Raw genomic sequence first — 26,018 nt, forward strand, 5'->3', positions numbered from 1 at the left:
CCCAGGGAGGGGAGAGAAGCAGAAACAAAAGAGTAAATTATCTAGAACAAAGAAGGGCTATTCGGAAGGAAAACAGAGCAGGGTAAAGGGGAAGGCGGTGGGGGCGGGAGGCCAGCGTGGGTCTCATGGGGGTGACATTTATGCAAAGATGTGAAGGAGGTGAGGGGGTTCGTGGACACTGTGGGGCCCAACCATTAAAACCAGTCTCCTGCCAACCCGGTGAGTCCTCTCCGCAGCGGCAGGAAGGAGTTAAAGGTCTTGTTACTGGACAAGCATAGGCTGGACTGCACGAGCCCTGCAGGCACCTGCTCCGGAGGCGGCCCAGACAAATCGTCTCCCCCGTTCACGTCAGCCGGGCACGCACGACCCTGCACGTGTCACCTCAAGGTCGATGAGGACCGGTCTTCAAGAGCGCTCGACACAAAGCCTAAGTCGTCTGATGACAACGTAACCACCCGACTCTCTTTTGGTTACTATTTCCATGGAGTGTCTTCCCCGTCCTTTACTTCCCACCGCTTTGCATCTTTGTATCTAAAGCGAGGCTCTGTACGTCCGCGTGGGTGGGTCATGCTCTTCTGTGCGCTCTGCGATCTCGGTCACCTACACTTAAAGTAGCTACCCACAAGGGAGGACCAGCTCCTGCCACGCAGCCGCGTGTGTTCCATACGCCTCGGACAGGTTTCCCCTCAGTTCCTCGTGACTGCCTTTTTTGGTATTTTGTTTCTTTTTTGGTGTAACATTTTTATTCCCTCCTTCTTTCCTTTTCTGTATAGTTTTCAATTATTATCTTAGTGCTTATCTTGGGGGTTACAATTAAAATCTCAAAGTTATAACGATCTGGTTAAAATGATCCCAATTTAGTTTCAACAGTATACGAACACTCTGCTCCTGTAAACCTCTGTGGCTCCTGCTATTGTTATTGCCATAGATACGTCTTTATACATTGTGTGCTTATTAACAGAGACTTAATTATTATTTTATGAATTTACCTTTTAATCATATACGGTAATGAGCAGGAGTTACAAACCAAAGCTACAGTAATTCTGGACTTTAGATTTTCCTGTGTAGTTATCCTTACTAGTGTTTTTTTATTTCTTCATGTGGCTTCAGGTTACTGTCTAGTGACCTTTCATTTCAGCCTGAGGGACTCCCTTTAGCATTTCTAGTAGGGTAGGTCTGCTGAACCTGAGCTTTTATTTCTCCAGACATTTCCTAATTTCTCCTTCATTTTTGAAGGATAGTTTTACTGGATATAGAATTTTCTTTCTTTTTCTTTCAGGACTTCATATGTCACATCATGGACTTCTGGTCTCCAAGGCTTCTGATGAGAAATTAGTTGAAAATCTTACTGAGGTTTCCTTGTACATGATAAAGTTGCTTCTCTCCTGCTTCCATTTTTGTCTTTGTCATTTGACAATTTGATAATAATGTTTCCTGATGTGGATCTCTTTGAGTTTATCCTAGGTGGAGTTTGTTGAGATATTTGGGTATATAGATTCATGCATTTCATGAAATTTGGAGAGTTTTGGGATATTATTCCTTCAGATATTTTTCTACTCCTTTCTCTCTCCTCCTTCTGGGAGTCCCACGATGTGTATATTGGTATGCTTGATGGTGTCCCACAGGACCGTCAGCTTATTCCTTTTTTCTTTTTCTTTTCTTTTTTTTTTTCTTTCTGCTCCTCAGAGTGGATAATTTGAATTGCTTTGTCTTCAGGTTTGCTGATCCTTTTTTCTCCATGAAAAATCTGATATTGAGCCCATAAGTAAATTCTTCATGCCAACTATTGTGATTTTCAGTTCCAGATTTTTAATTTGGTTCCTTTTTATAATTTATGTATCTTTATTAACATTACCTCTTTGTTCATACATTGTTTTCCTGATTTCCTTTAGCTCTTTGTCCATATTTTCCTTTGGCTTTTTGAACATTTTTAAGAGAGTTGATTTAACATTTTTGTCTACTAATTTCAATGTCTGGACATACTTGGAGATGGTTTCTATAAGATTTATTTTCCCATGAATAGGTCATACTTTCCCATTTCTTTGTAATTTTGTGTTGAAAACCAGACATCTTGAGTATTTTACTGGGGTGACTCTGAAAATAAGATTCTCTTATTTCTCACAAATGGCTGATTTTGGTTTGTTGGGAGCTATAATGGTCCATTTGTTTCGTGACTCTTTCATACCAGTTTTGCAAAGCCTTTATTCCTTGTTATGTGTAGTCACTGAAGTTTCTGTTCTATTATCTCTGCATTTAGACAGTCCATAACAGAAATTTCCTGAAATGTCCAAAAAAAAAAAAAAAAAAAAAAAGGATGTCTTTTAAAATCCTCCAATAGATGTCACATTAAGGAACTAAAAAAAAGAGAGAGCCAACTAAACCCAAAATTTGCAGGAGGAAAATAATAATACAGATTAGTGTGGAGATAAATGACACAGAGAATACAAAAATAAAGAATATCAACAAAATCAAAAGTTAGTTCATTGACTATATCAACAAAATTGACAAACCTTTAGCTAGATTGGCTAAGGAAAGAGAGAGAAGACTAAAATTACTAAGATCATAAGTGAAGTGGGGACATTACTACTGATTTCACAGAAATAAAAAGGAATATAAGAGAATACTATAAGCAACAAATTGGACCATATAGATGAAATGGACAAATTATTAGAAGCACACTAACTACCAAGACTGACTCAAGAAGAAATAGAAAATCTGAATAGACCTATAACAAGTAGGAGATTGAATCAATAATCAAAAACCTCCCAACAAAGAAAAGCTCAGGACCAGAGAGCTACACTGATGAATTCTACCAAAAATTTAAAGAAGAGTTTAAATGTCAACCCTTCTCAAACTATTCCAAAAAATTGAAGAGGAAGGAACACTGCCTAACTCATTCTGTGAGGCCAGCATCACCCTGATACTTAAACCAGAATGACACAAGAAAGAAAACTACAGGCCAATATCCCTTATATAGAGATGCAAAAATTCTCAGCAAAATACTATCAAACTGAGTTCAGTAGCATATTGAAAGGATTACACGCTATTACCAAGTGGGATTTATTCCAGGCATACAAGGGTGATTCAGTATGTAGACATCAATTGGTATAATACAGCACATTTATAGAACGAAGGGAAAAAACACAGGGTCATGTCAATTAATGCAGAAAAGACTCGTGGCAAAATCCAACACCTTTTCATAATAAAAACACTCAATAAACTAGGAATAGAAGGGAATTTCCTTAGTGTGATAAAGACTGTATATGAAAAACCCACAGCTAACGTTATACTCAATGGTGAAAGACTGAAAACTTTCCCCCTAAGATAAGGAATAAGACAAAGATGCCTGCTTTCAATACTTCTATCAAACATAGAACTGAATGTTTTGGCCAGAGCAATTAGACAAGAAAAGGAAATAAAAGGCATTCAAATTAGGCAAGAAGAACTAAAATGATCTCTACTTGCAGATGACATGATATTATATGCGGGAAATACTAAAGAATCTACACAAAAATACTTTTAGAGCTAACAAATTCGGCAAAGTTGCAGGATACAAAACCAGCACACAAAAATTAGTTGCATCGCTACACACTAGCAAGATTTCTAACAATCTAAAAAGAAAACTAAGAAACACAATTCCAATTACAATAGTGTCAAAAAGGAATTAATTTAAGAATAAACTTAACCAAGGAGGTAGAAGACTTGTACACTATAATCTTGTATGTTACAAAATATTGCTGACAGAAATTAAACAAGACCTAAAGAAATGGAAAGGCATTTGTGTTCATGGACTGGAAGACTTAATGTTGTTAAGATGACAATATCATCCAAAGTGATCTACAAATTCAATGTAATCCCTAGCACAATCCCGATGGTATTTTTGCAGAAATATAAAAACCCATCCTAAAGTTCAAATGGAATCTCAAGGGACCTGAATAGCTAAAATAAATTTGTAAAACAACAAAGTTGGATTCATACTTCCTGATTCAAAGCTTACTACAAAAGTATAGTAATGAAAATTATGCGATACTGGCATAAGGATAGACTTATAGTTTAATGGGGTAGAGTTGACAGCCAAGAAAAAAACTCTCACATATATGGTCAATTGATTTCCTACAGAGTGAAAAGACTATTCAACAGAGAAAGGACAGTCTTTTCAACAAATGATTCTGGGAAAACTGGATAACTACATGCGAAAGAGTAAAGTAAGTTGGATTCTTAACTTACATCATATTCAAAAATTCACTCCAGATATATTAAAGGGGAAATCTTCATTAACTGGGATTTGGCAATGGTTTCTTGAAGATGACACCAAAAGCATAGGCAACAAGATTAAAAAAAAAAAGATAAATTGTATTTCATCAAAATTTAAAACTTTTGTACATCAAAGGACACTATCAAGAGAGTGAAAAGACAACCCACAGAATGGGAGAAAATATTTGCAGATTGTCTGTCTGATGAGAACATACAAAGAACTCCTACAACTCAACAACAAAAAGACAACCCAAGTAAAAAATGGACTTGAATGTACATTCCAAGGAATATGTGCAAATGAACAATAACCACATGAAAAGATTCTCAACATCATTACTTATTAGGGAAATGCAAAGCAAAACCACAATGAGATGACATTTCACATCTATTAGGATGGCTATTAAAAAAAAAAAAACCCAGAAAATATCAAATGTTGGAGAGGCTGTGGAGAGATGAGAATGCTCGCATGCGCCTATTGCTAGTAGGAACGCGAAATGCTGTGGCAGCTGTGGAAGACAGCTTGGCGGTTCTTCAGAGAGTTAAACAGAGCTCCCATACGACACAGCAATTCCACTCCCAGGTATACACCCAAAATAACTGACCACAGGGCTTCACACAGATGCTCGTACAGCAGTGTTTATAGCAGCATTATTCTACGTCGCCAAAAGGTGCAAACGACCCAAGTGATTATCAACTGCTGAATGGACAAAGGAAATGTGGTCTGTCCATACAATGGAACATTATTTAGCCTTAAAATGGAATAAATTTCCGATACATCCTGCAACACGGACAAACCTTGAAAACATTATGTTAAATGAAATGAGCCAGACACAACAAGCCACAGATTGTTTATTGCACTGGTATAAACCATCTAGAAGAGCAAATTGATAGAGATACAAGGTAGATTAGAGGTTACCGAGATCTCAGGGGCAGGGAGGACGGGCAGTTAGTGTTTCGTGGGTGCAGAGTTTCTGTTTGGGATGGTTTAAAAGTTCTGGAAATAGTGGTGGCAGCTGCACAGCACTGGGAATGTACTTAATGTCAATGCATGGCTAAAATGGTAAATTTTATGCTATGAATATTTTTCCACAATGAAAAAAGATGTTTTAAGAGGACTTGACGGCACCGTGTGTTACTCACAGTTCATCCTAAATTAACCTGCTAATGGGGGAGGCCATTAAAACTTCTCATATCTCTGTGACAAGCAGGTAGTTACAACTTGGACCCAGGCTGCTAAGTTAAAATTCCACCAAGACAGGGAGAAAGGGCGCTATCCTTCCTTGTGTACATTTCAAACAGACGGTCCTGAGACCCTTAAGAGAAACATTCCTGGGGTGTAAGACTGGCTAGAGGCTTATTTACCTTTTCAAAAGGAGAACTTACATCTCAAAGCCGAGAAAAAACTCCCGGGTTTTCTAAAGGAGATTGAGAAAAGGGGGGCGGGGGGTGTAGTCTCTCCATTTGGCACCGGAGAAGACTCGATTTCAGATTTGTGATTCCGCTACAGCAGCCGGAGGAAGGAGGTTTGGGACGGAGGGCAGAGCTCGTGCAAAGGCCCTGGGGCAGCGCCGGCGCTCGGTGCAGGCGCCCGGCCCGCAGCGCCCCCTGGCGTCCCCCAGCGGGGACACCCGCAGAGCTTCGACCCTTGGTCGGCACAACTCGCAGTTCGGGTTTTGGCTTTTCCGGGGCTAGTTTTGAGCTGCTGCGTAGGACTTGGGAGCTGGACGACTGGAATTTTTTTCTAGAACGGTGTTGTGCGTGTTTAAACTCACTGTCTTGTGTGTTTCGCCGGACACCACGCGGGACGGCATAGGACGGGGACGGCGCGGGCCGCGCAGGTGCAGAACCGGCTGCGGGGCGTGAGAAACGCCACCGGGACGTGTGGAGCGACGGGGCGGCTCCGCGGGGTGCAAGAGGCGAGGCGTGGGGACACCCCTGTGCTAGGCCCGTGAGGACGGACCCCCGGGAGGGCGTCGTGGGGCGGCGGTGGCCCTGCGTCCCCGGAGCCTCGTGAAGCCGAGTGCAGGGGAGCGGCAGGGGCGGCTCCTGCGCTCCCGTCCGGCTTCGGCTCTTACGGGGGACCCGGCCGTGAGGACGCGCATCTCACCGCGGCCCCGGGTTCCCGGACCCTGGGAGCTGCAGCGTCCCCGTTCCCTGTCCTGGGGCGTCGGCAGGTCCCGTGTGGTCACCCGGGCACGGAGCTTTCCCCATCTCTGGGCGGAGGGTCGGGCTCCCACCCGCGGGCCGCAGGGGCCTCCGGCAGCTCCGTGCGCCCCAGATCACCCGGCCCCACTCCCCGAGGACTCGCGTCCCGAGCGCCCGTCCCGTCTGGAGGGGACTGAGGTCTAACGCCCCGTCCCCAGCTCACCCAGGCCTTCCCAGGCGCCCCAAGAGGCTTCATCTCTCTTTTTATTTTTACTTTTTTAAGGATCCGAACCCGTGGCCTTGGTGTCATCGGCACCGCACTCTCCCGGCTGAGCCACGGGCCGGCCCCAGCTTCATCTCTTTGAATGTGGATGGACAGTGGTTCCAGCACCATTTGCTGAAAAGACCGATCATTTCTCCACCGCATCGCACTTGCACATGGGCCAGGGATGAAATGGCTGCGTTTCTGGGGCCTGTTTCTGGACTGTCTGTCCTGCTGATCTGTGCACCTGTGGCTTTGCCAATACGACACTGTCATGAGTCCTGTAGACACATAGTAAGTGTTGACTTTGGGTAGTGTGATTCCTACAACGTTTTTCTTCTTTTTCAAATTTATTTTACTTATTCTAGTTTTATTGCCCTTCCATATAAATGTTAGAATCAGCTTGTCTCCATCTACCAAAAAAGTCCTGCTAGAATCGTGACTGGTTTTGCATTAAATCTATAGATCACTTCGGGAAGAATGGTTGTCTTTACTATGTTGAGTCTTCAAATCTACGAACGAAGTAAGTCTGTCCATTTATTTGTAGTTTTCAGCACAGAGATCCTGTGCATGTTTTGTTAGATTTATACCTAAGCATTTTTTGGACTAAATGGTAACTTTAAAAAAGTTTTGGTTTCCAATTGTTCGTTGTATATGGGAATACGACTGATTGATTTGTATGTGTTCAATTGTATTCTGCGACCTTGCTAAACTCACTCTTTGGTTCTAGGAGTTGTTGGTATTTTCTGGTTTTTGTTTTTTAAAAAATAGATTCCCTGGGATTTTCTGTATAGATAATCATGTTTGTCTTCAAATCAGGATGGTTTTATCTCTTTCTTTCCAACCTGTATTAGCTTTTACTTCTGTTCTTGTCCTATTGCGCTGGCTAGAACTTCCAGCGCTACGTTGGTAACAGTGGTGGAGCAGACATCCTCACCTCGATCCTGATTCAGCCTTTCACCATTAAGTATGCTGTTAGCTGTAGGATTTTTGCCAATGCCTTTTATCAGGTTGAGGAAGTTCGGTGGATACAGAAATATGAATTGACAATTATTTTCTTTCAGTACATGGAACATGTCGTGCTACTTCCTTCTAGTCTCCATGGTTTCTGATGAGAAATCCAGTCATTCAAATTGATGTTCTATAGGTAATACATAATTTTTCTCTGGCTGATTTTATAATTTTTTTTTTTTGTCTTAGTTTTCAGCAACTTGATTGTGAAGTGTCCTGGTGTGGTTTTCTTTGTTTATCCTGGACGGGATTGTTCTGCTTCTTGAATCTGTAGGTTTATGTCTTTCACTCACCTTGGTAAGTTTTGAGTTATTATTTCCTCAAATATTTTTTTTCAGCCCCACACTCTTTCTCTTCTCCTCCTAGGACTCCAGTAACACAAACATTAGTCCTTTCATTGTTGTCCCCAGGTCCCTGTGGCTCTGTTCATTTTTTAAAAATTATTTTTTCTCTCTATTGCTCAGATCAATTTATATTGATCTGTCTGTGAGTTAGTTGACTCTTCCCTCTGTTACTTCCATTCTGCTATTGAATTCATTTAGTGAATTTTTTTCTTTTACTTAATGTAGTTTTCAGTTCTAAAATTTCCCTTTGGTTCTTCTTTATATCTTCTATTTCTTTGCTGTTGCTCTATTTTAATATTTGTGCCAAGACTGTTTGCAACTGCTGGTTTGAGCATTTTTATAATAGCTGCTTTAAAGTCCTTGTCAGATAATTCAGATGTCATCACTGATGTCTATTAACTGTTTTTTCCTGTGTGAGCTGATATTTTCACATTCTTCATATGCCAAGTGATTTTCCTTTCTATCCTGGACATTTTGAGTATTATAAGACTCTAGGTCTTTTTTCCTCCCCATGGAGAATGTTGATATTCTTTTTTAGTCTCCCACGCAATGCGGTTCCAATGTCAGTTCAAGTTTTCAAAGCCTTTGCTGCTGTATTCAGGACTGTCCTGTGTGTGCACCACCTAGCGGTCACTCTGAGACCTGAGTGGTAGTCTGCCTGTTAGATCAATTCTCCAAGCACTTTATATGCTAGTTAGGATCAGATCCATGCAAATGCAGATTAGGGGTAACCCAGGAGTTCAAACCTCTAGAGTTTATGGGATATTTCTCTAAGCTTCTTCCTCTGCATTATTTTCCTGGTACTTACCAATTACTTCGGGTTCCCTTTTCCTCCAAAAGAAACCATCCACTTCTGCATTTGTGATGCATCTGAGGCCAAATGGCAGGAGGATATGGGGGGCGGGGCGGGGGCAGAGGGAAGCTACTAATAAGCAAGTTTGGGAGGTTCCAGGATCCAAGAACGAGATACAGAAATCAACTGCATTTCCATATGTTAGCAATGAACAACCCAAAAATGAAGCTGAGAAAACAATTCCATTCACAACAGCAACGAAAATAATATATTACCTAGGAATAAGTTTAACAAAAGTAGTGCAAGACTAGTACACTTAAAACTACGCAGTATTTTTAAGAGATATTTTATTTTTATTTTTATTTTTTAAAAGATGACCAGCAAGAGGATCTTAACCCTTGACTTGGTGTTGTCAGCACCAGCCTCTCCTGAGTGAGCCAACCGGCCATCCCTATATAGGGATCCAAACACTTGGCCTTGGTGTTATCAGCACCACACTCTCCCGAGTGAGCCACGGGCCGGCCCCTCTAAGAGATATTTTAAAGGCACTAAATAAATGGAGAAACATTCAATGTTCATGGATTAGAAGTCTAAATATTGTTAAGATGACAATAGTCCCCAGATTGGTTTACAGGCTGAATGCAATCCCTATCAAAATGTGGACATGCTTTTTTTCCCCCCAGAAATTAGCAATCTGGTCATAAAATTTATGTGGAAATGCAAAGGATCCGGAATAGCCAAAATAATTTTTAAAAGGAACAAAGTTAGAGGATTTTCCAATTTCAAAACTTACTATGAAAACATGGTAGTAAGGACAGTGTGTACTAGCATAAGGGTCCACATATACATCGATGGAGAACCCAGAAATGAACCATTCATGGTCAATTTATTTTTGACAAAGGGAAAAGATAGTTTTTTCAGCAAATGGTACTGTGACAATTAGATATCCACATGTGAGAATGAGTTTAGACCTTTACCTCGCACTGTACACAAAAACTAACTCAACACGGACCACAGACCTAAATAAAACACTAAAACTATCAAACTGTTAAAAGGAAACATAAGAGAAAAACTTTGTGAACTTGAGTTAGACAAAGAGTTCTCAGGTACAACAACAAAAGCAGGATCTGTGAAAGAAAAAATAAATTGGACTTGATCAAGTGTGAAAATTTTGTGCTTCAAACAACACCATTGAGAAAATGAAAATTGGGAGAAAATGTTTGCAAATTTGTATATGTAATATAGGACTTATATTTAGAATACATAAAGAACATTTGCAACTCAAAAATAAGACAAACATTTTAAAATGGTTAAATTGTGAGTTTTACGTTATACATGTTTGACCACAATCTAAAGAAAAATAGTATTAAAAAAAAAATAAGACAAACTACCCAAGTAAAAAAATGGGCAAGAAATGTGATTAAACATTTCAACAAAGATGATATTTAAATGGCTTTAAAGCACATGAAAAGATGCTTGACATCATCAGATATTAGGAAAATTCAAATTTAAATCCAGTGAGATACTACTTCACACCCACTAGGAGGACTAAAATGAAAAAACAAGACAATAACAAGTGTTGACAAGGATGCGGAAATATTGAAACTCTCATACATTGCAGGTGGGAATGTAAAATGCACAGCCAATTTCTTCAAAAGTTAAGCATAAATGTATCATATGACCCAGCAATTCCATTCCTATGTGTCTACCTGAGAGAAATGACAACATGTGTCCACACGAAGACTTGTACATGACTCTTCATAGCAGCTTTATTCATAACAGCCAAAATGTGGGCTGGCCCGTGGCTCACTTGGGAGAGTGTGGTGCTGATGACACGAAGTCAAGGCTTAAGATCCCCTTACCGGTCATCTTTAAAAAAAAAAAATAAGTAAATAAGTTAATTAAATAAAAAATAAAATAAAATAATAATAGTACTAGCCAAAATGTGGAAACAAACTTCCAACTGGTGAATGGATAAACAAAGTGGTTCATCCATACAATGGAATGGCATTATGAGAACTGACTTCTGAGGCATGTGACAACATAAGTGAACCTCATAATGATTATACTCAGTGAATGCAGCCAGATACCAAATGCTACGTCTTGTATGATTTCATTTATATGAAATGTCCAAATAAGGCAAATCCATAAAGACAGAAAGCAGATTGGTGGTTGCCTAGGGCTGAGGGTGGGAAGAGGAAGTGACTGCTAGTGGGTACAAGGGGACTTTGAGGTGATGGAAATGTTCTAAAACTGGATGGTAATGGTTGCACAACTCAGTAAATTTACCAAAACCATTGAATTGTGGGTGGATCACTGAAATTGTTAAAAGTAGGTGGATTTTATGGTATGTAAATCACACCCCAATAAAGCTGTTTTAAAAATACCTTTCACAGATTTTATTAGATTTCCATTTAATTCTGAGAAATGTTTAAAGGGACTCAGAGTATTACTTTAAGAAGAATTTTGGATTTTTTCAAAACTTTAGCCAACTGAATGAAAAGAGCCTGCCCTGACCCCTGCTCCTGGGACTGCCCCCTGGTACAGGAGGACTTCTGTACCCCGTTCCCCGTTGCCACCCCTGCACAAGTCCTAGAGCCAGCCTCAGGCGCCCCATGTCCACAGCAGCCTGTTATCCTCGCTCCCACCTAGCAAAACCCCATGCATGCCCCGCAGCCTTCCCACCCGCCTCCCTCTCCAGGGCCGCAAGCCTGGGCCTGCCCTCCTCCTCCAGGCCTGGCCCACCACGGCCTCTCCTCCTGACCCCACTCAGGGAAGCCATCCCAGCCCACCCAACTTGCACCTCCCCTCCCTGTCCCCTGCCTGGCATTTTCCACCACACCCACATCACGCCACACACACACGCACACACACACACACACACCACATGCTACACACACACTGCACACATACCCCACACCCCACATCCCCCACACACCCTGCACACATCACACACCTCACAGCACACAAACCACACACGCCACACACACGGGTGCATTTACCCCCTTGGACCCTGGGAACAGGTGTCCCTCTGACTGTGACCCTGGCCCACTGGCCTTCGGGGAGGTTCACTCTAGGCCGAAGAGGCAGTGGGTCGTCCCGAGACCTGGGGACAGAGCCTGACGGGACCCAGGCTCAGATTTCCTCAGCGGCGCCGAGACTCGGCCACATGGACCCCCGGGCGCTATTCAGTGGGGTAGGGGACTGGGGGAAGAGGAGGAGGAGGACGGGGACGCAGGGAGGCCGAGGCGGGGCTGGGGGTGGACGGGGCCGGGGTGGGCGGGGACGCAGGGAGGCCGGGGCGGGGCTGGGGTGGGCGTGGCTGGGGAGGGGGAGGGGAGAGGGGGAGGGGCGGGGGCGGGGGAAGGGGGGAGGACGGGGGGAAGGGGGAGGGGGGAAGGGGGAAGGGGAAAGAGGGCGGGGGCGGGCAGGCACCCCGCGGCCGGCAGGGGGCGCCCGGTGCCAGGCACCCCCGAGGGACACGAGGGAGGCACCGCGCGCGGGCAGCCCAGCGGGCGGGGCAGCCGAGGTGGCCTGGCCTCTCATCCCCACCGCAGACCCACGCCCCCTGGCCGGGGTTCCTCCACCCGGTGCTCCGATGTCCCCAGAGACGCCACCACTGAGGTGTGGCCAGGATGAAAGACGGCACCTAGCCCCGCCCCGGTCAGTGCGCACCCTGCTGCGTGCCGCCGGGCTCGGCCTGGCCTTCCCGCCACCCGGGACGGGGTCTCTGGGGACGGCCGGGCCCGCGGCTCCACACCGGAGCTTGGACCTGTGGCCCCGCAGTCGGTGCGCGGGCAGGTGCCCCGGTGCCACCCTGGCCCGCCTCCTTCCCCTCCTCCACCCCGGCCGGCTCGGGGCGCCCGCAGCTAACCCGGCCGTCCGCGAGCAGAGGCTGCCGGCAGCCCTGGGGCACGGGGAGTCAGGTGCCCGGAGGACAAGGCGGACAGGCCTCGGTGACCCCGTGTGCTGGGGACGGGGACAGAACGTCCCAGAGGCCGGGCCAGGGTGTGGGAGGGGAAGTCAGCCGACCACAGCTCTGAGTCCTCGGTCCCACCCCGGGGCCCCCACTCCTGCCCCCAGGACGAGCGGCGTCCGCGGGCCGGGGACTGGTCAGCACCGGCCTGGGCCTGCTCTCGGCACCAATGGCCGGCCCGGCGCTTCGCAGGGCGCAGCCTCACGTGTTCCCGCGTCTGAGGGGCGGGGTCCTTCCGGCCTGTCCCGCCTCCCCCCTCGTTGGTCACTGCGACCTCACACCTCCCGGACCCTCAAAGGCACTTCCTCCTCCCTGTCTCGGGGACGCCGGCCACGCCCCCGCCCGGCCCTCCGGTCGCCCGCGCCTGGGCACTCGGCGTGCGCCCCCGCCCCCAGCCGCTAAGCCCCCTCCTCGCTCCGACACGCCCACCCTCTCTGCCCCTCCCCTGGGACCCCACCCACCCTCGTGGTTCCCTGGATACCCCGGCGCACACAGGGCCCAGGGATGTTGTTAGAACCCCGCCGGGGCCCCAGGCCGTCCTTGGCGGTCTGTCCCGCATGGCGCCCCGGTGGTACGCCTGTGTACCACAGCCGCTGAGGCTGGTCAGGGGCCCCCGCCTGGCAGCTCCGCCTCCACCTCCCTCCCCGCTCCAGGCACCGCTCTGCACCCGCGTCCCCTTCCCCCACCTTCTCGTGGGCGGGGCCTGTCCGGCCTCCGGAGGCGCTGAGTCACAGGAGAGTCCCCCGCGTGCTGCTGTGCCCTTTTGAGTGAGAGGAGGGGGAGTCACGCGGTGGCAGCAGCCGCGTCACATGGGGCGTGGAGGGGGAAAACACTGCAAGTCTTGGCACCAAGCTCTGTCTAGGCTAGATCCCCACAGGTGCGTGCACACACGCACATACGTACGCACGGATGCGCAGACACTCGCTGGAGCACACATATGCATATATGTGCAGACACAGAAACACGAGCACACACGGGCACGCACATGCACACACACTCATGGGATCACATACATGCACACAGAAATTCACATGCACATCCATACATGCACATGCCCACACACCCAGACACACGCAGTTGAAGCACACTGACAGACACTCATACCTATACGCACGCTCAGACGTAACACACACACTCACATAGGGTTACATGCAACTCTTGTGGCCCTTTTTAGAGGGGAGACTGAAGTGGCTGCCTTGTGGCTTGGACTGGGGGAGGGGCAGAGCTGGGACTCCGGGACCCTCCAGGGCCATGTCCTGTTCTTTCTGGCTCTCCAGAGGGCACCACAGCTTGGGTCACCCGTACCACGTGTTGCTGACCCCTCTGCTCCGACCAGGGTCTCCCAGCAGCAGGAGCTGAGGCTGGGCAGCAGCCCTGGGCTCTGCTCAGCACTCCTGCCCTGAGGCCTCCACCTCTTATGGGAGGAATCAGGCAGACCAGGAGAAGGGTCCCAGAGGTGTGTGTGCCGGACAGGGACTCTGCACCCCTCAGCTGCCTGCCCTTTCATTCCTCCCTGAAAGCTGGGGCTCCTCTGACTGCCGCAGGGCCTTTGCATCTGTGCTCCTCTGCCAGCACCGCCTCTCCTCCGCAGAGCCGCCTGTGCAGTCTCCCAGGCCCCCCTCAGAAGCCCACCCATCAGAAAGGCTGACCGTGATGATCCCTGAGAGCCCCACCATGTCCCCCTGTCACATCTGAAATTGTCTTGCCAACTTATGTCTTGGTCACTGCCACTCGGCCAGTGGTCACCCCAAAGTTGGGAATGTCTGGTCCTCTCCTGAGTGAAAAGGGGTAGGGCTTGGTCAGAAGAAGCCAGATGGCAGGTCAAGTGTTTGGGTAGGGGAGGGCCAGGATCCTGGAGTGGACCGCCTCCTGGGCACCTCGTAGGACGGGAGTGCCTCTGTGGAGGCCCAGCCGGCGGCCCCGCCCACTTTCTCCAGGACATGGGGGCACCTGCCTGCCTGTGATTCTAGACTGCCTCAGCAGAGTGACCACAGGGTCCTCTGAACAGAGGACTGGCATGAGCCCCCCCCCCCCATTGCATGTTGGGCCTGGGGTGCCTCAGGCTTCCCAGGGGCCCTCACCTGTGCTGATGGGGTACCAGAGGGCAGCTCAAGGCCAGGCAGGGCTGGGCAGCCTCCAGGCAGGAGGGTGGACTACAGGGGCCAGAACCCAGTCAGAACCAACTCACTCTAAGATGGGGTTCCCCATCGCACCCACCCATGAGGCACTCTCCTCTCCAGTGGAGGTGGGGGCCTTGGGGTCAGGTTGCAGATCTGGGTACACTGGCTCATTCAGGGCTGTGTACAGGTGACCCATCCCCAAGGGAGGAGCCAACTCCCCACCCACGCCACCCTGGCTGACATCTGGGGCACGGCTCCCCCGGGAGGGGCTTTCCTGCAGGAGCCTGGCCAGGAGGAGGGCAGTGACCGGTGCTGGAGGGGCAGGCCCTGCCCCCACCCTGCCCAACCAGGCCCGACTGCTGGGAACTCTGGGGTGGGGGATAGTCAGTTGTGCAATCGAAGCAGGGCTTCGCCAAGACTGCCTGGAAAGCTGGCCATCCTGGAAGTCACGTGCTGAAGGCTCAGGCCCCCCCCGTCCCCCATCAGAGGTCTCTGCTGGAAGAGGAAGGGCCCATTGAGAAATCCCAGAACCAGGAATTCAGCCAGGGCCCTGCAACCCCTCAGCCTTGGCCCGGGGCCCAGCGAGCTCCTGTCTACCCCGTTGCTCTGTGGGCAGGCACACACTCCCTCCCACTGGGACCTCGGGGCTAGCAGCACCTGGACACCGCCCACACAGAGCCCCTCCAGCAGCCCCCGTCCAGACTCCAGCTGCCCTGACAGCTTCCTCTGGAGGGCCCTGGTGCTTCCGACCTGGCGAGTCCAGCTGTGAGCTGAGCACCCCTTCCCTATGTCCTGCTCCTCTTGGGGCCCCCAGTGGTGCTGGCGTCAACATACGCTGTGGCCAGGTGGAGGTCAGCCTTCCCAGCCATGGGGCCGGTGACTGTAGGTCAATGGGCAAGTGATCGGCCCCTGCCTGTCCAGGCCTCCACTGCCGGCCTAGGGAGCCGCCAGCCTCTCCCCCCCGGGCAGCCCTGCATGGCCAGGCGTGAGCAGCCACACGAGCCGCTCCACTGTCCCGGTGGCTTCGTGTTTTGTCCTCATGCTGCTTTGCTCTGGCACAGGGGCTCCTGGGCCGGTTGGGGTCTGTGTGGTGCTCAGGAGGGCGGGCGAGCTCACAGGCGCCGCCAGGAGTCACTTCCCTTTACTAGAGCCAGCCAAGGTTTCGTTTCTGGAGCTGCACTGGAGAAAAGAAACTTAGCAAGGCTCTGACGGCTACAGAGGTCAGTTTTGGGGACAGAAGTCTAAGGCCCAGCACTCAGTTCCGGGAAGCCAAGCTGTCCTCGGGCTTGGGGTGAGGAGGCCAGGAAAGGCTGACAGTGCACGGTGGGGAGAAGCGGGGCCCGCGGAGCCTCGCCACCTGTGGGCACTGGACAGCCTTGGCCTGGCCCGTGACCTGTTTCCTGACACCCAAGGTGCAGGGTTCTCCCATAGGGGGATGCTTTCCAGAACCTGAATAGTTCTGAAGGACACCTTTAGATGTTAAATCAGCAAAATTGACCAAAGACATTAAACGATGAGGGGCGATGGGGGACTAGCCCGACAGAATCGTCAGAGCCACAAGACCAGGTGTGAGGAAGACCCCAGCGTGTGGATGCGGGCAGAGTCGGGGGGCAGCTCAGAGCCTGGCCACAGTCTCCTGGCAGTGGGGGGTGCTGGCAGAGGGGGGAGGAAGCAACCCAGGAAGCTCTCAGTCTTGACGAGGACAGGACTGGGTTTCGGGGATCATGTCCCCCAGACAGTCCTTATTGTAGGGCAGCCTTTCCCCCTCTGCTCCAGCCCCAGAGCCACCCACATGGCCAACAGTGCTGGCCTCAGGGAGGGCCAAGGGTCTTGCCCATGGTAACAGCCCCATCTTGGCCCCCGAGGCCCTGGGTTAGGGTTAGGGGTAGAGCCTCGGCTCCACAGACGATGGTTCTGAGATGACTCTGCCCCAGCGGAAGGGGGTTCCTGCTGACACTGGGACCTGCACTGCTCAGCATGAGTTTCACAGACCCTCGCCTCTGCAGAGCCAAAAAGTGGGACAGCTCGGGGGCAGGTGTTGGAGGCTAACCCGCCCCACACCCTATAGCACCCTGTCCAGACCCGTCACCTGGTGCTGGGGTACATACACGACCACCTTACCTCGAGTGTCAAGAGGCTGCGGCAGTCCTGGAGGCTGCCCAGGCAGGATGGGAGGGAAAGGGGCCTGAGCACCCCTTTCCAGATCCCACCCCGGAGCTAGCAGAGGACCCTGTGTAGACACGAGGCCTGAAGAAACTACAGTAGACCCTGCTGGGCTGCCTCCCCCAGAGAGAAGCCAGGCCCTGGAGGCTGTGCATGCTGGGTGGGGATCCTAGGGGATCAAGGCTTGTGGGTCACTCAGGCCCTGGCAGGGGAGTGGCCCCAGGGGAGCGTCTGGGGGCCAGGGTGGGCCCAGGGGAGGAGGGGAGGAGGGCCGAGCGTCCGTCTCCTCCCACCCTTCATCCCAGGTCAAGTGGCCCAGTGGAGCCAGCATAGCAGCAGGCAGGGCTGCGCCCTGGGGAGGGGTGTGTTCCTTGCATCTGCCTCTGGAATTGTGCCTGTTTCTGGGAACTAGGACTGTGCCCTTGGAGAGTTCTCTAAAATCTCAGAGTAGGGACCCCACAGCCAGGAAAGTCCCCATAGGTCACTGCACCTAAGCTCCCTCCTGTGCCTTGAAGGATGAGGAAGGACCGGAGGCTGGCTGGGCCCTCTGTGTCCTCCTGAACCAAGGGGACTGTGTCCAAAGATCCCCTTAGCATGCAATCCTCTAAGCTACAAGGCTGATGAGATACAGCTGGGAGCCTCAGCCTAGCATCCTGCCCCACACCCAGAGCCTGGCCACTGCCTCCATCCTATGGCCTCAGCCACCATGTATGGGTCTGCGGCCTGGTCCTCAGCAGCTCCCTGATATGTGGGAGGCACAGCAGTGGGTGACCAGAGTCATATTCTGGCATCTGCACAAGGTTCCTGCCTCTCTAGGCCTCAGTTTCTTTAAGGGAAAACCTGGTGGAGAGTTCTTGCCTGGTGGATTTGGGGTTGTGGGTTGCCCACGGCGTCCAGCTGAGGAACAAGCAGACGGCAGTGCCCAAGGCCCTTACCTGGGCTGGCACTAGCTGATGGGGCAGGGAAGGGGTGCTTGAGGGGCACTCAGGCCCTGTGCAGTCAGAATGAGACAGGAGGGCTGTGAGGCCAGGGGAGTGGGGGTGAGGTGGGACCTGAGGAAGTGGGGGCTACCTTGCTGTTCCTTCAGCCTGGGCAGGTAGGTAGACGGGTGGGCCCAAGGGACCCAGCACCCTCAGCTAGCAAGCTGGGGAGCCAGAATCATGGTAATCGGTGCCATGCCCACAGAGGGTCACTATCACCAGGGTGGGGTGCAGTGGCCTGGGTGCCATGGGGATGCCATCCTCAACTCAGGGGCATCTGCACCAAGAAATTCTCTGTGGAGATCCACCAACCACAGAGCTCTGACCACATGGCAGGGACTGCTGCCCCTGGATCCCATTCCTGGGGTGGGGGTGGGGGTGGGGTGAGTGGGACAGGAAGAGCCCAGCGGGCGTGGGTGAACTCAGAGCAAGCTGGCCAGGCCAGGGCGCTGCCTGACCCACATCTCTGTTGCTGGGCCAAGGCTGGGGGGTGCCGGGACAATGGCTCCACAGGACCTGTCTACCTAAGGAGCGCCCTATGGGAATTCCAGGGCCTCGGTGATGGCGCCTCAGGAGACAGGCCACAGGCGCCACTGGGCCAGGCGTCCCTCCACAGCCCCTCTGCCTGTGCAGAGCAAATGTGACTTCATTTCCTCCAAGTTCACTTCCCAGGACTTCCTGCCTCTGCCATAGCGTCGACCCCAGGACGTTCCTCTGTCTGGGCTGCACTGCCTGCCTGGGCACTGTCCTGGGTACAGGTCCAGTGCCAGCATGGGGGGGCAGGGGAAAAGGGGGACATAAGGGCCACATACCCAGTACCAGAGCAGCCAAGCAGAGTGCCCCAGGGTGGGGGCCGGGCTGGGACCAGGCCACACCCAGCCCCTCCACCCAGCCCTTTCAGTGCATGCTGAAGCCTGGCCCATTTCCACATGTGGATCTGGCTCATGGCTCCCACCCACCCCGTCACTCCACACCTATCAGGCCAGGGCCCAACTACCACTGACTATATCTCTGCCCTCTGTACAAACCTTCGGCACTGTGTGGAACACCCTCCCACCCCATCAACCTGGCAAACTCCTGTTCATCCTTCAGAACCCCTACCAGTGTGGACCTTGCCCTGTGCACACCTGAGTGAAGCAGCCTGCTGCCTCTCTCCTCTGGATGCAGGGAATGGGGTGGTGATCAGGGACACAGGTAGGACCCTCTGGCCTGAGAGAGGGGGACACCAGGGAGGGAAGAGGCTGGGCCCACCCTCACATTCCCCCAGGGGGCCAAGCTGCCCCCTCCCCATGGGAAACCTGGAACGGACCAGATCCCCTTCTCAGAGTCTCCCTCTCTCACCCCAGGCCACCCAGCCCAATAAACATGGATATCCGTTACATACGAAAAAAATTTTTAATTGAAATACTTGTATAAAAAAATATGATCTCCAGACATCTCACTTCTGAACTGAAAGAAACCCCCCCATCCACGATGCCTACACACACCGGGATCACAGAAACACAGCTGCTAAAATAAATTAGAGGCTTGAGACTCTGTCCCCCCACCCCACCCCAGCTTCCAGAGCCAACAAGCAGACTGTACAAGTTCAATAATTTAAAACCCACCCCCTGTGGCACAGAGCACCACAAGGTGGCAGGGTCACCCACTCCCCTTAAATTAGCCACTGTACAAGTTCATCTTCTGACAGACACAGGTGGAGCTAGGGACGTACACCAGGTGCAGGAACCAGGACCTGGGCTCCGCCAACCACACAGACACCCCCTCCCCCCCAGGGGCCTGGAGGAGATGCAGCTGCCCAGAGGAAGTAACTCCAACAAATAAATTAAACAATAAATAGCCCCGGCGGGCTGGGGGTGCCCTCCTCGGGGTCACACCATAAATACGACGTGGGCACGCAGACAGGGCTCACGCGGGCGTCGGAGGCCCGGCCTTGCATTGCTTGTGCTCGGATGTGCCCAGACGGACACCACAGACTGCAGGGCGCAAGGTGGGCATACGGGACCCTGCCCCGAGGGGAGTGCTCCAGGTCACAACGGCCAAAGAAAAGGCCACCTCCCGACCCAGCAGCAGAGAGAGGGATGTCTCGGGCTCAAGTATCCACCAGGGCCAGTGAGACCTCCCTTCGACAGGAGCCGTCTTTGGACAGGCAGAGCTTAAGAAAACCAAGTCCTGTGGGAGCAGCTTTCAAAAAGGCACTCAAAGCAAAGGAAACAGGCCCGGTGCCAAGAGCAAAGGTCACCAGGAATTAGAGATCACTGCTTTTGCAGGAGGAGACAGCCCAGGCAGAGGAGAACGTCACTGTTTTGGGGTGTCGGGGGTGGTCGAGGCAGGTGGTCCCTGGCTCCCACTAGCCAGGTGTGGGCCCCCAAGGCGGAGTCCAGGTCCTCCTCACAAGCTCTCGCTGCTGGACGTGGTACTGGCCCCGTCGTCGGTGTCAAGGACACAGAGCCGCAGGTCACAGCTCTCTGGGGTGTCCCCGTCTGTCCCCAGCATCCAGGGGTGGGCCGCGATCTGGTCGAGTGAGGGCCGCTCCGAGGGCCGCAGGGACAGACACCACTCAATGAGCTGCTGGCACTCTAGGGGGAGGAGAGAGTCAGGAAAGGGCCGGGCTCCCCTGCCCCCCGACCCCAGCCGGCCCTCTGCACACCTGGTGAGACCCTCCTCCGGAAAAAGAGGCGTCCACGGAGAATCTCCTCATCCTGCTCGAAAGGGATGTCCCCACACACCATGTCGTACAGCAGCACGCCAAGGGACCACACGGTGGCCGAGCGTCCGTGGTAGCGGTGATAGCGGATCCACTCCGGGGGGCTGTACACACGGGTGCCTGAGGACACGAACGCTGGTTAGGAAAATCCCCAGGGACACAGACACGAGGGCCCCGCAAACACCGCCAGGCTGGGCGCACTCCCCGCTAATTCACTCGTCCGGAGCGGCCAAGAAGCCGGGCTTCAAAATCCTGCTTGTCACCGCCCTGGAAAAACCCCAGCGACCGCCCGCCGGGCGTGGCCTCGCGAGGGGAGGGCAAGGGAGGGGAGGAGCGGCCGCCCCCGCAGCCGACCCGCCGCTGGAGGAGCGCGTCACATGAGCACGGGCTCGGGTTTCACAACAAACAGATGTGATGCGAGGCGACCACGGCGCAGCGCGGGTCCCACAGCCGCCCCCGCCCGCGGGAGCCCGGGGAGGGCAGCGGGAAGGAGGGGGCGGGCGGGGAGCCCCGGCTTCCCCGCGCTCCGCAATGCGGGGATTTCTGCCGCGGCGCCCCCGCGCTCGCACGCACGCAGCGCCCAGCAACACGCGGGGGGAGGCCCCGCAGCAGCGCGGCTCGGTCGCGGGGGGCTGCGCCCTGCGTCGCACAGGCGCGCACGCCGCGGGGACGACTTAGCCGCCGCCCCCAGCCCCAGATCGCGCAGCCTCGAAGAACCGCTCACGACCCCGCGGCGGCAGCCTTCTGTACGCCGCCATCGCGGAGGCGGGCGCAGTCTCGAGCGCGCCCCTCGCCTCCTGACATCACGAGGTGGCCGGTCATCCCTCGCTCGGCTCCCCGGCGCCGCGCGCCACCGCCCCACAGTCTCCAGCGCCGCCGCGCGCCCTGCCCCGCGGGCGTTGCCCACCCGTGCGGCCGCGCTCACCGTCGAAGTCGGTGTAGACCGTGTCCTTCAGCAGAGCGCCCGAGCCGAAGTCGATGAGCTTGAGCTCGCCCGAGCGCAGGTCCACCAGCAGGTTCTCGTCCTTGATGTCGCGGTGCACGACCCCGCAGCTGTGGCAGTGGCGCACGGCGGCCAGCACCTGCGCGAAGAAGCGGCGCGCCAGCGGCTCGTCCAGGGCGCCGCGCTCCGTGATGAAGTCGAAGAGGTCCTGCGCCGGCTCGGGCCGCTCCAGCACCAGCAGGAAGCCGTCGGGCCGCTCGAACCAGTCCAGCAGGCGGATGACGCCGCGCGCGCCGCCCGCCGCGCCCACCTTGCGCAGCAGCAGCACCTCCAGGGGCACGACCGCGCCGCCCTGGGGGACACGGCGGTCAGCGCGTCCAGGCCGCGGCGGCGCCCGGCCCCCAGCCCCCGCCCGGCGCCCTCAACTCACCAGGCTGCCCCACTCGGTCACCCGCTCCTTCACCACGTGCTTCACGGCCACCTGGGGGGAGACGCGACGGGTCAGCCCCGCCGGCACCCAGGCGAGGCGCGCGGGGGGCTGGGGGACGAGCAACCCGGGTCCGCCCGGCGGCCCGACTCACCGGGAGCCCGTCGGCGATGCGGCTGCCCGCGTAGACCGTGCCGAAGCCGCCGCTGCCCAGCACGGCGCCCACCTGGTACACCTTCTCGAAGCTCTCCTTGTCCGCCTTGGCTGTGGAGACCCGGCGCGGGCGGGGTTGGTGCGGCCCGGGCAGCGCCCGCCGGACCCCCGCCCCCGGCCCGCCCCGGCGCCCCCGGGCGTACCTGGCTGCAGGATCTTCACCGGGAGGTGGTCCACGCCGCCGGGCCCGCAGAGGTGCGCCAGGGAGCCGAACTTGGAGAGCAGCATCGCGGGCGGCGGCCCCGGGGCTCTGCGCCCTCTCGGCCGGCCAGCCGCGGACGCGAGAGCGGCCTCCCCAGCCCGCGCGGAGACCCGCGCCCGGCAGCCGGCGGCGGATCCGGGCGGACGGCGCGCCGGGCACCGGCCCTCCGAGCCCGAGGCCGCGGGCGCTCGGCGAGGCGGTGCGCACGGCGCAGTCGGCCCCGGCGGCCGCGCGTGGACACGCAAAGACGCGCAGCAGCCGAGCGGCTCACACGCCCCGTCCGCCTCGCCCCGGAGTTTTGGGCCGCGGCGGTGCGTATCCCTCCGCGGGGGCGGGGCGAAAAAGGCCCCGCCTCCCTGCGCTGGCGCCGGAGCAGACGAGCCGTTCCGGACCCCGCGGAGGCGACAGTAGGGGAAGCCGACACCGCCTCGGCCGGACGGGAGAGGGCGGGGCAGCGGGCGGGGCGCGGCGCGCCGCCCCGGACTAGTTTCCGTAGTAGAGCCGCGGAGGCGCACGGCGTGCCGCGTGGCGCCCTGCCGACCGGACGCGCTCACGCTCACACTCGGCGCACGCGCAGCGGTTTCGCGGGCGGCGGCCGCTGCGCCTCGGGCCGCGCGGGCCAATGGGAGCCGGGGGTTTTGAGAGACTGGGGCTCCAGCCAGTGGCGGCGCGTGGAGGGGCGGGGCTTCCCTGGAGGCCCCGCCCCAGGCTGCGCTGAGGAAGGTCACCAACCGGCCCGGGAGGGACACACGCGCGTTCCTCTCGCCCGCCCCAGCGTGCGGCGTGGGGAGGCTCCGGGGGTTTGGAGGAGAGGCGGAAGTCCGGGAGATGACTCCCGCGCCGTCCCGAGGCCGCGCAGTGACACATGCCGTGCGTGTGCGTGTGCGTCACTGCTGGCCCGCGCACTCCGGTGCGCACGTGGCGCGGCGCTTGAGGTAGTGCCGCCCCTTCGGAGACCCCTCGCAGCGGCAGCGCCTCTGGACTCGCACCCCGGGCGGGGGCTGAGACACCTCATGGCCCAGGGTCGCCCTCCCCACCCGGGCTCACACCCGCAGTGCGACGTCGGTCCCGAGCACGCCTTCCCTCTTGGGAACCTTTGCCCCGCTGGCCCGTGCCTGGAGTGCCCTCCTCTGTTCTCCAGCCACTTGGCACCGTCCTGGCTGCCCTCTAGGACCAGCTGCTGCCCGGCAGCTCCACCTCTCCCAGAGAGCCCACCTTGATTGCTGCGACAGCTGAGATCAGGGCCCGAGCAGCTCAGGTGAACATCACCTGACTTGGACCTGACCCTATGGGTGCCCCTTCTTCTCTGCCTCCTGTACCTGTGTGGTGTGATCCAGCCCCACTGGTTGCCGACGTCGGCTCGGGGGCACTGGCCTAATAGCAGCTCAAGACTCCTGGTGTGAGTGGCTGTCTGCCAGCCATGGGGCTTGTCCCCAGAGTGGGCTGAGAGTTGGGGGACCAAGGTACCCCAAATGGCTCCTGGGGGCCAGGCCGGGATCTAAGTATTGTGTTTGATGTCCCTGGGCCTTCTGATGTGACCCGAGAGCACAGTGTACACATGCTTGCCTCAGGTCTCCCTCAAGTCTGGCTTCTCACCCCTTCACAGTCACAGTCGCTGTCCCCCCACTGGTATGCTGGCCACCACCCCACTCTTCTGCAGTCACAGGGCATGGCCTGCTAATCTACAGCTCTCACTCCATCCTCCAGCTCCCTGGTGGCTTCTCTCTTGTCCCAGGTCACTCCTTCCCTTGGGCCCACCCTGACCTTCTCTACCTGCCTGCCCCAGCCCCCCTGCTGCTTCTGCTGTCACCACTAGTGCCCATGAAGCAGCTTTTAGGTTCTTGGAGCTCTGTCCAGTGCTCTCCTGCAGTGGGGGCCCTGTGAAGGCAGGGCTGGGACTGGCAGGTTAACCATGTCCCCACTCAGGCCAGCACAGGGCTCCTCCCGGGGTCAGATCCCAGGTAGGATGGATGCCCCAGGCCCACCCCATCAGCAGAATCCACACAGCACCTGGGAGGGACAAGGGGCTGTTGCCGACTTGTAGGTCCTTCCAGAAGACCAGTCGGGGTCCAGCAGGGCTTGCCCACCCCTGTGCCTGGACAGCCAGACTGCCCTGCTTCCCTAGTCTTTGGGCTGGAGGGGCAAGAATGCTGGAGAATGTTCTTGGTTTAGCTGGTAACAATGTCAGGATGTGGCTTTGATGGTGGGTTCAAGTCAGCTGAGAGGGGCTTGGGTCCCCTCGTGGCCTCCCCAGGAGGTCCTCCAGCCTGGCATGTGGACCTTCAGACCGGTTCCCCTCAGGTCCTACTGGCCCCCGTGACTCGCTGGTCCCCAGCTAAGTCATTCTCGAGAGACCAGCATCTGCAGGGAGGGGAACCCCACTCCTGCCCCTCCTGCAAGCTCCCGCATCTTGCTCTGAATATCGCCCCAAACTAAGCATAGTGGACTCGCTCCTTCAGAAGGGGGGGTGTGCGCCCAGTGCCATAGCTCTTCCTCCCCCTCCTCCTGATGGCAAGCTGTAGACCCCAGTGGGGCTCCTGCCACACAGGGCCTCTGTGGAAGCTTCTGGAGGGCTTTGAGAGTGGGGAGGGGTCCAGCAGCCAGTTCTGCAGTGGAGGGCAGAGCAGGAGGCAGCTTTTTTCCTTGAATGGGGATTTTTTCCTGAGCTTCATCTGTCACTGTTGCACATGCATCTGTGTGTGTGTTGAGGACCCTTGCACTTGCCATGAATTCTGTGAGTGGTTGGAATGGACCCTAACCCCCCACCCCCATCCAGGGGTTGTCCAACACTGAGGCCTCTTTCAGGCTGCAGCTGGGTGGAGGAGTGGGCTGGGCAGAAAGCCGGGCCTCTCTGCCTGTGCAGCCACTCAGGCCAGCATGTCTCTTCTGGCAGGAACGCCCCGGATAACTCAGCCTGCCTTACCCTGCCCCTACCCTGCAGGTAGGCATGGCCCACCCCTTTCTCAGCTTGGCAAACTGAGGCTCCAGTGGGTCCTCCCGGCTGTGCAGCCTCTGCCCTCCTTGCACTTGGGGGCCAGGCTGAATCTTGGAGACCTGAGGGCCTGTTGCCTTTTGCTGTGGGTATGGCCTTTGGGTGGCTGATCCCAGGACACTCCCTAACCCCAGTCAGGTTCCCAGCAGTGCAGGACACCAGTCTTTGCTTGTTTTTTCCTGGTTCCTGAAAGGCCCATCCGGTGGGCCTTAAAATAGCTCTGGGCTCCACAGGCAGGCCCAGCCCACGGGAGCAGAGCTGGAGCCGCTGTTGCAGGCAGAGGGGTCAGCCAGGAGGAGGGCTCGGCAGGTGGAGGTGCTGGGTCCTCTCCCGCTGACCCACTGCAGAGGTTCTGCCCTGCCCCTTGGCCTCCCACCCACCAGAGTGCCCGAGGCCCAGGCCAGCGTGGCCTGGGCATCACCACCCACTGGGCCATTCTGCTGGGAGGCACAGCCTCACGCCAGGGTTCCTTTGCCTGCCGATCCT

The 26,018-nt window shown here is 54.7% G+C and overlaps 1 protein-coding gene and 1 long non-coding RNA gene across 3 annotated transcripts; both read right to left on the reverse strand.

Moving 5' to 3' along the window:
* Positions 1-9,917: 9,917 nt before the first annotated feature.
* On the reverse strand, positions 9,918-13,542 carry LOC134391884 (uncharacterized). Of its 2 annotated transcripts, none has more exons than XR_010025024.1 (3): positions 13,472-13,542; positions 10,519-10,678; positions 9,918-9,936 (listed from the first exon to the last, which is right to left on the reverse strand). It is a non-coding gene; the product is annotated as an uncharacterized LOC134391884 (long non-coding RNA). The 2 variants fall into 2 exon arrangements; XR_010025023.1 differs by lacking the exon at positions 13,472-13,542 and adding an exon at positions 12,485-12,542.
* A 5,882-nt stretch (positions 13,543-19,424) lies between these two features.
* PIM3 (Pim-3 proto-oncogene, serine/threonine kinase) lies at positions 19,425-22,818 on the reverse strand. The gene is made up of 6 exons (XM_063075248.1): positions 22,482-22,818; positions 22,280-22,389; positions 22,129-22,179; positions 21,681-22,050; positions 20,699-20,875; positions 19,425-20,627 (listed from the first exon to the last, which is right to left on the reverse strand). The coding sequence occupies exons 1-6, from the start codon at positions 22,564-22,566 to the stop codon at positions 20,440-20,442; spliced, it is 981 nt and encodes a 326-aa protein (XP_062931318.1). The 5' UTR covers positions 22,567-22,818; the 3' UTR covers positions 19,425-20,439.
* Between the last annotated feature and the right edge of the window lie 3,200 nt (positions 22,819-26,018).

The sequence above is a fragment of the Cynocephalus volans genome, chromosome 12 (genome assembly GCF_027409185.1).
Source record: "Cynocephalus volans isolate mCynVol1 chromosome 12, mCynVol1.pri, whole genome shotgun sequence".
NCBI classification, from domain to species: Eukaryota; Metazoa; Chordata; class Mammalia; order Dermoptera; family Cynocephalidae; genus Cynocephalus; species Cynocephalus volans.

What these genes read in the sequence shown, in the direction of transcription:
- PIM3 (XM_063075248.1), bottom strand. Translation starts at nt 22,566, where the DNA reads ATGCTGCTCTCCAAGTTCGGCTCCCTGGCGCACCTCTGCGGGCCCGGC. An exon ending in GGTCTACACCGACTTCGACG is followed by an intron (nt 20,876 to 21,680) that starts GTGAGCGCGGCC and finishes TCGTGTCCTCAG; the next exon opens with GCACCCGTGTGTACAGCCCC. An exon ending in CCGGAGGAGGGTCTCACCAG is followed by an intron (nt 20,628 to 20,698) that starts GTGTGCAGAGGG and finishes TCCTCCCCCTAG; the next exon opens with AGTGCCAGCAGCTCATTGAG.